We start from the raw sequence: 15,032 nt of genomic DNA on the forward strand, positions 1-15,032 counted from the left end.
TTAGCTCCCTATGTGGCTCTTCCCAATTATGAATCAGAGTGGGGTGTCTTGGCGCCTCATTCTGACCTGTTGGTATAGAGTTCTGTAGCCCTCTACTAACAGACAATACAAGACAAAAATAAATGGTGGAAACGGGTTGATACCCTCCACACCTGAGAGAATGGGAGAAGAAAGAAAGCAAGCCTCAGGCATAATGAAAAGGATTTACATTAAGCCACCAAAAACACCTTTTCAGCACAGTCAAATTTGAATCCATTGCTGGCAAGACTAGATCTGGGAGGGCAGATACTTCAAAGTGTTGAGAGATCTTGGAACCTTAAAGAATTGGACCTGTGATTCTATGTCAATGGATTATCCGAGTTTCATGTGATACTGAGTTAGTGTGTCTCTCTGTATAGTAGATCTGGGGGATCAGATCATTAAATTATGGCACCAGGTCCAAGTGGTAATGAAACACCACACTTAGTATCAGAGAGATGATAAAGGCAGCGTTTTCAGGTAGATGTTTCTGGTATTCCACCACAAAGAAGGAAAGATGGGAGGCTGGCATTTCTCTGGAGGCAGAGCTAAGGTATTTGAATTGTCATTTTCCATTCTCAAAATGTTTGGGTTTGTGTAAGTAAAACCTTAATTCTGAGTTTTCTGGGTTTTTAACAGTTGTTTTGTTTGGGGAGAAGAAGGGGATTAGAACATCACAATATCCTTCTGAGGATTTTTTTACCTGGCAGTTACTGCTGTGTACGGTCAATCAACATTGTACTGAAGCTTTATCTGGGAATAGCTCATGGGAATGTTCAGATAGCAGCCACATAAACTATGGATCTGAGTTTCAGTCTTGGACTAAAGAAATGAAAAATGGGCTGTCAGAAATTGTGTTCAGTCTGTTATCTTTATTACTCTTGTTTTTTGAGGACAAGTAAAAACAAAACAAACTTTTATAATGTTTGTTGTTGGAATGTTTGTATTATTGCTTGACACTATAGGTGAAGTCTAAAACAGTTGCACAGTGTGTGGAATACTACTACACTTGGAAAAAAATCATGCGTCTGGGACGGAAACATAGAACACGTCTAGCAGAAATAAGAGATGAATGCTTGGTAAGCTTTAAAAATAAACATGAAACCGTAATACCTATAAAAAGGGGGAAGGGGGTACATTGTAATTTCATTCTTCTTTCTAACTGTGGAAACTGAAATGTATTCAGGGTGCAAGCATTTATACCAATGTGTATCAGATTCTGCTCTTGCAACATGTATATCTTATGTGTGCTTCTGCTGCTGGTAGCACTGTAACAGAAAAATATTGAAAACCTTCCTGGGTAGGTAGGTGGCTGGGTGGGTGTAATATAAGTACGATTGCCAGTGTAATTCTCAATGTATGAAAAGTTGGACCCTTACTCCTATAGCCTATATCTTTTGAAACGTAATTTGCCTACGCTAACAAAGAAGTCTTAATTTGTATGTGAGTTCAATGCCCTGGTAATTTGGGAAACCTTAAAATGGATACAGATTGAACCACTCTTGTCCAGCAACATCCATGGTCTGGCATGAATTTAGTTAACTGGATGTCCACTTATCATGGCTGTGACCAAGTTTCCTGTAATCTCATAAAGTTTGTTTTACAGCTACCGGTCTTGCTCTCAGTATTCTGTGCTGTTATTTAGCTCTAATTTACCTCTGAATGTCTTCTAAGAGCCCAGTAAGCAGTGGAAGTGTTGGTAATGCTGCTAGACAGTATTGACCTCCCATGGTTCAGCAAATTCTCTGGTTCGGCAATGGTCAGGTCCTCCAAGAGTGCTGGATTAGAGAGATTCAACCTGTAATTTTTTTTAGCAAGTAATTTCACAAGACAGCATGTGAGCAATATTACATTTGCCATAGATGAAGCATTGCATGCTGGGATATGTAAATACCCCAGCTTTATATTAAGGATAAAGATAGTTTTATGTCCTATTGCAGAACTCCACACAGGTAACAACAGTTAATTGTTTTGTTATGAATAGATCATGCAAAGTCACCCATTTGTGGGACAAATAAAAATGTTACAAGAAGGACCCCGGAGTAGGGGTATGTCTATACTGCATTCCTCTTTCGAGAAATCTTTCCTCATTTTATAAGGAGTAAGGGTAATTTCAAAAGAAGGGTTCTCCTTCGAGTGGTCCCCGTGGGTGCTCCACTCTGGGTGCTGGTGTGTCCTCGCACCGGCGACTGGAGACTTTTCTAGCTGTTTCTGCCGCGCCACGCAGGTGCCGTGGTGCCCTCTATTGTCGTTGGAATTGAAGCGCAGCTCCTCAGTTCCTTCTCTACCGTCCTCGGCAGCAGACAGAGCCCTCTGTTTTTTCCTTACTTCTCTCTAAAAATAGTTAAATACCTCGTTTTATTCCCTAGTTACCTCATCATCCAAGTTCTTGAGCCCTATTCGTCTCCCCTGTCTAGTTATATAAGGAAAAAAAATTTCTCATTGCGGCTTGCCACTTTTCCCCAACCCCTCATGCCCGGCTCGCCGGGCTTCAAATGCTGCGAGTCATGTCGAGATGCCATGCCTCCTTCCGACGGGCACTCCACCTGTATTAAGTGTCTTGGGGAGGTGCACAGACTCAGAAGTGCTTGCACTGCTCCAAACTAACAGCGAGGGCGCACCGAGACCGAGCCAATAGACTAAGGACTCTCTTATACAAGAAGTCCTTCCGTCCCTCCTCAGCGGACTCTCCTACGCTGTCTAGATCACCTCAACTAAGTAAGGGTATGGAGAAAAATCAACCCCCTACCCACTCTTCTTCCACGACTTCAAAAACCGGTCTCTCTCCAACTCCATCCCTATCCTCGGCACCGTCAGCATTACGGGTTAGCACCGAGGATAGGCCAGGAACCTCTGGCGCGTTGCAGCCTAAGACGCAGGCACCGCACAAAAGAGCTCATTCAGAGCCAAGGCAAAAATCAGCGGCACCGACGGCTACGGCACCTAAACCGTCCTCGGCACCGACTGTGCTATCAAAAGAGCGCATGGCACTGAAGCATGCCAAAACGGCACCGTGCTCGGCACCGAAAAAGGCCCTGCCGACAAATCACCTTCGAGCGCTCCGGTGCCGGAGCAAGCCCAGGCACCGTACCACTGAAACTGCATCGCCCCGCACCGTCTCACAAGCGTGAGCAGTACCAATCCCTGGTGCAGAGCCACACCTCCTCGGCACTGCCATCCCCGGGTTCCTCTATCCACTCGGTGAGATCTCTGCGCTCCCCGGCCACTTCTCGCTCAGTCAGTGACATCGGCACCGAACCAAGGAGCAGGTTCTCATCGCAACACTCTAGCCCAGCAAATAGACCTCCATCCTGGCAGCCGGCTACAGTTCAATATGCATACCCTCCTCCTCCGCACCCATGGTATGCACAACAGTATGCTTATCCACCCCCGCCATATACCAAGTACGATTTCTGCAAACAAAGATCTCAGCGCCGTAGACCACAGCAGCAACAACAACAGCAGCACGTCGCACCCCATCCAGCAAGCAGCAGGTTTGAAGGTCACGTTGAGAGCCAGGAAGCCAATCCACTGACACTTCCAACTGGTACCCTTCAGTTCCACCACCCCCTCCGGGCCTTTTTCCACCAATGGTCCCTCATCACCCCGGACAAATGGGTCTTGGATCTGATTCAATCTGGTTACATTATCCCTTTTACCTCCCTTTCCCCCCACCCACCCTCCTACCCTGTCCCTTTTCAGGGACCCCTCTCACGAAACCGTCCTCCTAAAAGAGGTTTCACATCTTCTTCAACTGGGCGCAGTAGAACACGTACCAACACAATTTCGGGGCCGGGGTTTCTACTCAACCTACTTCCTAACCCAGAAGAAGATGGGAGGGTGGCAACTCATACCTCAGACGCCTCAACAAATACATCGCATACCACTGTTTCAAGATGGTCACCCTATCAACTATCATTACCGCGCTTGATCAACACAATTGGCTTTCGGCTGTCGACCTCCAAGACACTTATTTCCACATTACAATTCATCCTGCTCACAGACGCTTCTTACAGTTTACAGTAGGCACCCAACACTACCAATACAGGGTGCTCCCGTTTGGCCTGTCCCCGGCCTCCAGGGTGTTCTCCAAAACCCTGGCGGTCGTAATGGCCTCTCTTCGACGCCAAGGCATCATAATATTCCCGTATTTGGACGATTGCCTCATAAAAGGTGCGTCCTTCGACGAGACGAAGGCCATAACAGATACCACAATAGCCCTTCTACTCAGACTCGGGTTTCACGTAAGTTACGCAAAATCCACTCTACGCCCAACGCAGAGGCTGGAATTCATAGGCGCCCTCATCGACACAGTCACAGCAAGGGCTACTCTTCCCGAGCACAGGTTCACAACGATATGCGACCTTATCCGAGCAGCACAAGCGGTGCCGACTGTCACAGTCTGCCACTGCCTCAAAATCCTCGGTCACATGGTCTCCACGACCTATGTCGTCAGCCTAGCCAGACTCCACATGAGACCTCTCCAGTCCTGGCTCACGACGGTTTACAGGTCCTCCAGAGACCAACTTTCCAAGTCCGTCGCCATTCCTCCACGCATCATCAACTCCCTGCTCTGGTGGACAATTTCTCAAAACATGCTACACGGCGTTCCTTTCCAACGCCCACCTTCCACTCTCACACTTATAACAGATGCCTCACTCATGGGATGGCGAGCCCACTTGGGACACATCACAGCCCAAGGCAAATGGTCATTTATGGAGCAAACTTTCCATATCAACCTCCTCGAGTTATGGGCGGTCAGATATGCATGCCAATACTTCGCTCAGTGCATAGCTCACAAGTCCATTACCATCATGATGGACAACACCACCTGTATGTACTACATCAACCGCCAGAGTGGTGCTCGATCCTTTTCCCTGTGTTCAGAAGCTATCAAGCTTTGGAACTGGTGCCTATCACATGGGGTCACTCTTTTGGTTGTTTACTTTCCCGGGATACTCAACGTCACAGCAGACGCTCTAAGCCATATGTTTATGGACCAGCACGAATGGGAAATCGACAGACGCGCCCTCACTCCGCTCTTCCTTCATTGGGGCCAACCGGAAGTGGACCTCTTCGCCACAAAGAACAACCGAAAATGCCACCTCTACTGCTCCAGAGGAGCCCTGGGGAAAAGTTCCCTCGGAGATGCCTTTTCCATCACATGGGATGCCTCCCTCCTGTATGCCTTTCCCCCCTTCCCGCTCCTACACAAAGTCCTCAACAAGATCAGAACGGACCAGGCGCTAGTCATTCTAGTGGCACGTGCGTGGCCCAGACAAACGTGGTATCCTTACCTCCTCAAGATGGCAGTGACAGACCCATATCCCTTTCCTCTCCACCACAACCTCCTTTCGCAGAACCACAGTCAGACTCTTCATCCAAACTTTCTCAAGCTCCATCTCCATGTCTGGCTCCTTCATGGCTCCAGGATGCCGAGACTGCCTGCTCGGAACAAGTGAAGGGCATTCTAATTAATAGTAGAATATGTTCCACCAGGAAAACCTACCTGTACAAATGGACTCGTTTTTCCCACTGGTATGCTCAAACCCACGCAAGCCCGCCACACCTCGCTCCTGTACATACCTTACTGGACTACTTACTATCCCTAAAACAGTCCGGCCTAGCACTTAGCAGTATCAAGGTACATGCCACCACTATAGCGACCTTTCACCATTCCAGGCATGGCGCTTCTTTTCTCGCTGACCCACTGACTAAGCGCTTCTTTAAGGGACTGCAGAATACCTTTCCTCCTGTCCGTCCACCAGTCCCCATTTGGGACTTGAACCACGTTCTAAAGAGCCTGATGAAACCGCCATTCGAACCTATAGCTACTTGCTCCTGGTCTCATTTGTCTATGAAAGTAGCCTTCTTCATCGCCATTACCTCTAGCAGGAGGGTGAGTGAGCTTGCGGCCTTGATGGCCGACCCTCCATACACTGTATTTACAAAGGACAGGGTGATACTCCGACCCCACCCTAAATTCCTCCCTAAAGTACCCTTCCCCTTCCAAGTGAATGAACCCATACACTTACCTGCCTTCTTTCCAAAGCCTCACACTGACCCAATCCAGACTGCATGGCACACTCTTGACATCTGACGAGCTCTGGCGGTCTACGTAGATCGCACGAAGCCGTGGCGAGCCTCACCTAGACTCTTTATCTCTTATGCTGAAAAATCTAAGGGGCAAGCAGTCTCATCTCAAAGAATTTCTAAATGGATTACATCCTGCATTCGAACTTGTTACACCCTATATGGCAAGGACTTACCTGGAACTATCTCAGCTAATTCCACCAGGGCGGTAGCTTCCACGACCGCCTTCCTTCATACCGTTCCACTGCAAGACATTTGCAACGCTGCTACCTGGTCATCTGACCACTCGTTTGCGCAACATTATGCTCTTTCCGCTTCCATAGCATCCTCCATGGCAGTGGGACAAGTTGTGTCATCCACAGTTATTACCACACGGCTCCAAACCCACCTTCGCGAGCCAACAACTGCCGTGTAGTCACCCAGAGTGAAGCACCCACGGGGACCACTCGGAGGAGAAGAAAGAGTTACTCACCTTGTGCAGTAACGGTGGTTCTTCGAGATGTGTCCCTGTGGGTGCTCCACTACCCTTCCTCCTTCCCCTGCTTGGAGCCTTATACTCTAGCGAGTAGAGAAGGAATGGAGGAGCCGAGCGTGCAGGCACCCTTCAATTCCAGCGACACTAGAGGGCACCACGGCGCCTGCACGGTGCGGCAGAAACAGCTAGAAAAGTCTCCAGGCGCTGGCACGAGGACGCACCAGCACCCAGAGTGGAGCACCCATGGGGACACATCTCGAAGAACCACCGGTACTGCACAAGGTGAGTAACTCTTTCTTTTCTTTTGAAATAACGTCTAGACAGCGTTTCTTTTTTCGAAATAGGGTATTTTGAAATAACACCTGGACGTGATTATGCAAATGAAGCGCAGGAAATTCAAATCCACGCTTCATTTGCAATTTTGCTCAGCTGCATTTGCATTCCTCTCTCGAAAGAGGAATGCAGTGCAGACATACCCTAAGAGACTAAGTGATGCTGTGTTTCAGAACTTTTGCTAGTGTTATACCTTTCTTTTTAGTCTTCCTTAAATTTAATTTTGGTTTCAGACAAGTGGGGAAGAGGAAGATTTAGAGGATGAGGAGGAGATGGAAGAAGACAGAAAATCTATAAAAGAAGAGGAAAGTGAAATGCAGAAATCTCCTGAACCACCACCTATAGCTCTTAGTGCACCCATAGACCTGCCACCTCTTCAAAGTCTCACATTTTCTGCAGCCTCTTTTACCTGTGAAATGCCAAACTGTGGTGCTGTAGGTATATTTGATATCTTTAAAGCATGTTGGGGGCAGTATTGTCCAGTGGATAGGAAACTAGATGTGCACTGAATAGACTGGGGTTCTATGTTTAGCCTTGCCACTGATCTGCTGCACAAGTCATTTCACCTCTCTGTGTCTTACATTTACTATCTATAAAATTAGGGATAAATATTTAGCCCCTAGATGGATGGATGAAAAAGCTCCACATAAGGTCCAAGTATTATTTTTGTATACTGAAAGAATAATGAAATAACTGAGAGTGCTACTCATTATATTACGTTTTTGTTTCTGTAATGTACTATCTATTTGAGAGTCTGTCTGTCTGTTAGTTCAAAAACTCCTCCTAAACAGTAAGAGCTAGGATCACCAAATTAGGTATGCAGCTTCCTCTTATCATAGCTTAAAGCTGATTGTGCCTGGAAAATGGGATGTGCTTGCAATGGGATTGTTTCTCATAAAACCATAGAGAAGAGAGACCAGAATCATGACACCATGATTATTTAAATCCCGCGGGGGATATTTAAATCCCCCGCGCATTTCCCTATTCCAAAGTTCTAAATTAGCATGGCTATTCCGAAGAAGGGGCCAGTGTAGACACAGCCGAGCTGTCCAGAGTTGCCACTGCTAGGGGACAGGTGGTCCTTCTATGGCCCACACCCAGCCTTACCTAGACCTGCCCCAGCTGGGGGACATGCATTCTGCCTGTGGCTATGCCTGCTGGAGCTACAATGGCCATGGAGAGGCACTTCTCACCTGGTCCCAAGCAGGGCAGTCTGTATACTGCACCCCTAGCACCAGCCCTTTTCATGAAGAAAAACAAAAAATTAATTGAATTCAGGACCTGAACAATGCCAGATGAATCTTCTAGTGAGTAAATATTTAACTTCAATCGTGTATAATTGAGAACAGAATTGGCCAAATGTCTTCTTTGTATTCTTAACCAGTGCAGTATTCTATATATCTGTTGTGTAAAGTAAATGTATTTCTCTTTTTGAACTGCTGTTCTAATGCAATTTCTTTTTTTCTTAGGTGTTCAGCTCCAGACAAGCACTAAATGGTCACGCTCGCATTCATGGTGGTACAAACCAGGTGACAAAACCACGATGCAATGTTCCAGGCCAAAAGCAAAAATCTACCACGCAGAGTGGATACTGCTCAGTCAAGAGTTCCCCTGCACACAGCACGACAAGTGGCGAGACAGACCCGACAACAATTTTTCCTTGTAAAGAGTGTGGCAAGTAAGGGACAACGTCTGTCTGTAATATTACAGAAAATTTGTCTGCTCATATTCCAAAGAAAAGAACTGCAGCAAGTTTCTAGTAGTAATTTATTTTCCTGTGATTGCTTCAAAGGAGTATTAATTTCCTTTGGTATGCTGTGACATTTTTTTCCTCTACCCACCCAAAAAAAAACCATTGGACTGCGCTCCATGACCACCTACCCATATCTGTTTTGAGAAACTGTTTTGGATATTGTTTGGGAGCTTTGGACAGTTTGCCTACTGTATTCAGTCCCTATGCAAGAATTATGCTGCCTACTTTCAGCATAAGGAGGCAGATAATCCTAGCTTTTTTGTTCAGGAGATGAAAAAAAACCTCAGGTAGCTCAACTGATATAGTTTCCTTTCAGCTGGATATGGTATCGTAGACCTCTAAAAGAAAAAAAAACCAATACAGCCCCTATAAAGTGGCCAAGCTATGCCTGTACCTGCCTACAAGGCAGTGAGTTGAAAAACACTTTCATGAAAGTATCACATAAAGCAGACATTTTGGGTGCAGATACTGATCAAATCTTGAACAGTTTTCAAAATTGCAAGGACTGATGCTGTTTCAGAATAAACCAGCTAAGTAGTTTAATAATGTTAAGATCTCTATTCCATGTAGTTGGGATTTGAAAAAATAACATTTCAGTTCTGTATTCCGTGGCCAGTCTTCATGGAACTCTTCACCTGAGCATGATTTTGGGAAGTCTGACTTACAATTTGTTAAATGTTTAGAGTTGGCAAGTGCTCTAGTAGATGGAAGTGATATCCTAGGCAGGGATAGCTACAAAACATAAATTAACTCTTCCAAAAGATAGAGAGGAAAGATGCATCAGCAGTTAAGGCACTAGCTAGGGGGTCCCAAAATTTGTATTCAGTTTTCTTTTCTGCCACATACTTCCTGTGTGAGTCTGAGTAAATCAGTTAGGGTGAGATTCACAGTGGCATTTAGGTGCCCAAGTACTTTGTAAATCCCAACCTTAGTGTGTCTGTGCCTCATTTTTCTATAAAATGGGGATATTAGCACTCCCTTATGTTTGGGAGATAAGTACATTGACAGTTGTGAGGCATTCAGATACTGCAGCCGTTGGGTCCATATAAATGTTTAATGGCAAGAGCATAGACTGCAGAAACCTGATAATCTCTCCCTGAAGCCCTTCACGTGGTACATAAGTTTTCTCTTCACCATCCTTTCCTTCAAGGCAAGGAAGCAAAGCACATCAGAGTTTTGTTTTTTTTCAAAAGCAGCAGTAAGATGTCATCTGAAATGTTCTTTCTTCTCTTGAAATTTGTAGGGTGTTTTTCAAAATCAAAAGTCGCAATGCTCATATGAAGACCCACAGACAACAGGAAGAACAGCAAAGGCAGAAGGCTCAGAAAGCTGCTGTTGCAGCAGAAATGGCAGCCACTATTGCAAGAACTACTGGTCCAGTTGGACATGGTTTGATTCCTCTGGATCATTTGAGTTTGATTAAACATGTTGAGCATGTAGATAACCTTGAAGATGATGTTGTTCAGGAGTTAGGAGATGTCATGGAAGATACTGAAGTCATGGATGCTGACCTTTTGTTGGATGATGAAGATACAGATTTACTTCAGGATGATGCTGAGTTGTGAATGTAGAGTTGTCACATTCAGACAGCTACTGAATATCTCCTGAATGTATCAGTCAGGAAACATGGACTACCGGTTTATTTCTCACTAATTTTTAAACTACCTGTTTAAAAATGGTAATTCTTTTATCCAGGTCTAGGGGAAAAGATATGCTTCCCACCCATTTTTTAATCAGTTTGTGTGTTGGGGAAAAATAAATAATTGGCACAAATATTCTTATATAAGGTGTTTTATCTGGGTTCTGCTTCATTGAGATAATTTAAAACCGCAAATAACAGAGAAATTCATGTTTCTATTTCCATTTCCTTCCAAACTTTTAACGGAAGGACCTTTAATTCTTAACTCTTCAGAATTTTCTTATTCTCAGTTCAGTATAACCTGGACTGTGTTTCATTTTACATATTTCATTCTGGCCCTATTTACTAGGAAGGATCTATTGTTATGCACTTCTGACTGGATTAATTGCTTTCAATGGATTTTGCAGTATTTTCCTGATAGTACCCTATGTTTGTTGGCGATGCTGACATGATGTATTTTTCTGTTTTTCATTCTTGTACCTGGAGCAAAAACAAATCTGACTAAATATGAAATATTACAAGAGTGACTATCCGTTCAACAGAAAACTTTTTAACCTGTACCTGTTAGCTTTCAAGAGATATTGTTTATACTGTACATTTTAGAGCTTCCATTTTAATAGGTTTCAAAAAGAGAGATCCACTAGTTTCTGAATGATGCAGTCTAAGGTTTGAAGATGGTACTACTATGGTTCACTTCAATTAAAGTGGAGCAAAAACTCACATCTTCTCATTGGAAAACTGGATTAAAAGCCCTGCATTTGTAATTGGGCAGCACTGGTGATACCTTCTGTTGTGTCAATAAATTGTGCTGTTGACTAGCCCTTTCAGAGGTTTTAGAGGTTTTGTACAATTGAGCAGTGCAGGAGCATATTCCGGAGAACACCAAATGTCTTTCTCCACAGACAGGATGGGAGGAGTGAAGTTGTTGGAAGATCTACTCTGCTTCAACAGCACACTTCCAGAAATTTAAATATATGCTTTTTTTTATCCTTCCTCGGCCTGAAATATTCTTGTGCTGTTTTTGAGTATTCACTTACCTTTACATCACACTCAGATTGTTGTGTGTTCAATATGACCTTTATCCAGCAAAGGTGGGAAAATGCTTACACTAACTCTCCCTGCCCCCCTTGTTTTCTGGCCAAGACTTACATACAATATCGCTAACCTTATCTGTACTGACCTTAATATGACACATTCTCCACAGATATACAGTGCTGGATTCATAGCGTTGCATCTAAACCACATGAAGGATTAGATAGTGCTTGGGTGCACAACCTTTCCTTACAAAGTGGCAGTTTGAGAGCTCTTCTCAAAATAAAATACTGTAAATGTTTTGGGGGCTTCACAACCATACTCTTGTGAATCGTGTATATGAGAACAGGAGTGCAAATTGTATAAAACCATTGTATGAAAATAATTTCAGCTCTTCCTGATACCTTCTGGGTTTTTTTGTTTTTTAACAATAAGAATATTTCGTTCATTTGCCACAATGTCTTGACAATTTGTGTAGTAATAGCACATACTCTTAAACAGATCAAGCAAGAAGATGGGCCTAGTTCTCCACTGTCTTCCTCTTGTGTACTTACACCTGTGCAAAATGTGGGGTAGAATGCTATCAAATAATATTGTTTCTTAATTGACCATGTAAGGTGCAAAACCAATGGGAATCAGGATCCATGTCTACACAGGATTATTACTTGAGTAAAGACCATTTTTCGGTCAAAGCCAAGCCTACAAGGCCAAATCCTCAAGTTCTTAGTCAAATGCTCTGCTAATCAAGAATGATCCTTGTAGGTAAGTGGAAACCACTTATCATTTTCAAGTTGCAGTTTCCCATGAATTCTTTTTCTGGTGGGTGGAGTTTCTTTCTCCCTTTCTGTGGAAGAACAGTCAGTTCCCTATGCCTGTGACTCTCAGGAGATCTGACAGAAAGCCTATGTGCCTGTACTTCCACTTGGCACTAGGCCATGTCCTGGAGCATGAATTCTGTACTCTGGGCAGTCCACAGAGGCTTAGACTCTTGTGAGTGGAATCTATAGACATTCTAAGTGTTTGCAGGATCAGGACTTTTGTATGCAGTAACTTGCACTGGAGTCCGTGGGCCTACAGTGGGAAGACTTGATTAGAGCCCACTCCATCCCCTCCAAATCAATGGAGCTTTGAATCCTGAGGGCTCCTCTGTAAAGGAATTTCTTCAGTTGAGTTGGGGAGAATAGAGTGGACACATGCTGTAGAAGTGGCATTTGTCATATGTTGGTAAGTCTGCATACAGTGTGTCTTGAAGGGGCAGGACTGCATAACTCAGGCAAAAATGTCATTGTACTTACTGACAGATTTGCCTGAAGAAGAGCTGAATAAAAATGCTAAAATTTTTGGATCTGACCTCCATAGAAGCTGTTTCAAAAAGAATTCAGATTTATTTTAACTAAATATTAGCCAGATGTCTGTATTAAATCTACATAACTATGCCATAGATCTCCAAGATGAGACAGGCACACTTTTATTTTATACCTAGGAAAATAACAAAAATAGTTGTGACTTGAAATAACCAAAGAGATTGCCTACATAGAACAAATACAGATCCCTGAAATAGTATTATATGATCATTTTTAGCCTCAAACACTGACTCCATATTAAAATGTTGCACAATATGATGTTATATAGATGTTGTTCTGCCTACATGTATCTAAATGTGTTTTTAGTCTTATTTCAGAGAGGTTGTTTTCTTGCTAATAGTTGCTGATGCAAACTGTTGTGTATTATGGGAGGGTTTCACTATTGAATTTAGACCTTTGGTAAATTCTGTACATACAAAGAAAATCAATATATTTTATGAAAAAAATCATCTTATTTTCAAATATATTTAACTGATTTATTTTATTAGACGGTTGTAAATATTGTAGAAGCTCTAGTGTAAAAATATATATTTACTTTTGGGTGGGAAAGTAATGGAAATAAAACTACATATTTAATGTAGTTTGTGATCTCTTCCAGATATAGTTTATATTATTAGCATCTGACTTGCATGCAGTTGAACTTCAGGATGTAACTTATTTAGATTTGTACTAGGTTGGTTTAATTTCATAATCTAGATTTGTTTTTTGATGGGTTTTTATTTGGATTCCATATACTTGGTACATATCAAAAAGCACTATGTATAGAATATTCAGTACTATCTGTAACAAATAATTGTATTTGTAAATCAAAGGGTTTTATGTAACAGTTTGGCAAAAAGAGGACAGTATTTTCTAGTGAATTTTATACTTTTGATAAAATGTAGTTTGTTGGGTTTTGCTACCATGATGAAAATTTCTTTTAAATAAATTTGTTTTAAAATAGGGGGTTGACAACAACATTATATATATATATTAAATATTATAAATATAATTACTTTATAGATGCTTTAAAAGGAACATTTCTTCATTCAGTCATATGGCATTGGTGTAGCCGTAGTTGGAGTACTCTGTCCAATTCTGGGTGCCACACTTTAGGAAAAATGTGGGCAAATGATAAAATGTTTAGAAAACCAGGCCTATGAGGAAAGGTTGCAAAAATTGGGCTGGTTTAGTCTTGAGAAAAGAAGGGGGAGAGACCTAACAAGTCTTCAGAAATGTTAAGAGATGGAGACAGGACAAGAAGTAATGGGCTTAATCTTTAGCAAGGGAGATTTAGATTGGAATTAGAAATATTTTCCTAAAGTTAAGCTCCAGAACTGTGGAATCTCCATCATTGGAAGTTTTTAGAAACATGTTGGCAAGCACCTTTTGAGGATAATCTAAATTTGCTTGGTCCTGCCACATTGTAAGGATAACTATTACATTGATATTTTCAGAGAGGGAAAAAAATATTTAAAAATTTTGTTCTGCAGTAACCCTAAAGAAACACTAGTGTATTTAATCTTGTTTTGAAAACAACTCTGTCCTCTTGTGTCTCCTGCAATAGTCTTGACTCAATATTTCTGATGCTGCCAAGTGCTAACTTGGTTACTTTGAATGTTCTGCAATGGCGGTTCTCAAACTTTTTGGGCTTTGGAGCCCTTTACATGCGTAAAAATTTACGCGGAGCCCCAGCCGCCCACTGATTGTATGTGTTGCACCTATCGATGTTTCTAGTTTGTTTACCTCTTGGAGCCCCGGGAGCTGCTCTGTGGAGCACAGTTTGAGAAACACTGTCCTACAACTAGAACAGTGTTTCAAAGCTGTTAATGCCTTGTGGTTCTCATCACACATCCTTGGGAAGGGGGCAAGAACAATATAGTAACTCAGCAAAGAAAAAGTGTAGCCTGAAAACAGCTCAGAGCCGGGAATGGAAGTTCAAGTATAATGTTTAAGTCTGGGGTGGACAGTTTATTCGATAGTTTAGCAAACGTGCCTATGCTCAGATGTTCTGTAAAGGACGAAGTGTGCGCCCCGCTATGTAATCGCTGCTTGTGTAAGACACGTCGCCTGCTTTATTTCAAATAACTCTGTATCCGTTTCAGGAGCTTGGCACGTTTGCCAAAGACTTTCTTTTTTCCTGCCTTTTACTTTTTGATTTTCTTTGCTTGCGGGTGGAGTTAGTTTCACCCCGCACCCAAGCAGGGCTGTAGATAAAAACACACTCAAGATAATCCACAATTAACGGGCCCCTCGCCTCGCTCCCGCCAGGGGCTCTGGGGCCGCAGCCTGCTCCTGTATCCCGGCACGATCCCGCGCGCCAGTAGGGGCTGAGGCCAGGCCCGC

General features: G+C 43.2%; 1 protein-coding gene across 7 annotated transcripts in view; it reads left to right on the plus strand.

Annotated features, from left to right (window-relative positions):
- TRERF1 (transcriptional regulating factor 1) overlaps nt 1-13,706 on the plus strand; it is a 138,430-nt gene extending 124,724 nt beyond the window's left edge. For all 7 annotated transcript variants that reach the window (XM_075925440.2, XM_075925439.2, XM_006122095.5 and 4 more), the window contains 4 exons: nt 984-1,097; nt 7,153-7,353; nt 8,389-8,597; nt 9,916-13,706. In XM_075925440.2, coding sequence (XP_075781555.2) covers nt 984-1,097; nt 7,153-7,353; nt 8,389-8,597; nt 9,916-10,237 — 846 coding nt within the window. In that variant the 3' untranslated portion in view covers nt 10,238-13,706. The remainder of the gene's footprint in view (nt 1-983; nt 1,098-7,152; nt 7,354-8,388; nt 8,598-9,915) is intronic.
- The last annotated feature ends 1,326 nt before the right edge of the window (nt 13,707-15,032 follow it).

This window comes from Pelodiscus sinensis, chromosome 3 (assembly GCF_052426305.1).
Source record: "Pelodiscus sinensis isolate ZL-2025 chromosome 3, ASM5242630v1, whole genome shotgun sequence".
NCBI classification, from domain to species: domain Eukaryota; kingdom Metazoa; phylum Chordata; order Testudines; family Trionychidae; genus Pelodiscus; species Pelodiscus sinensis.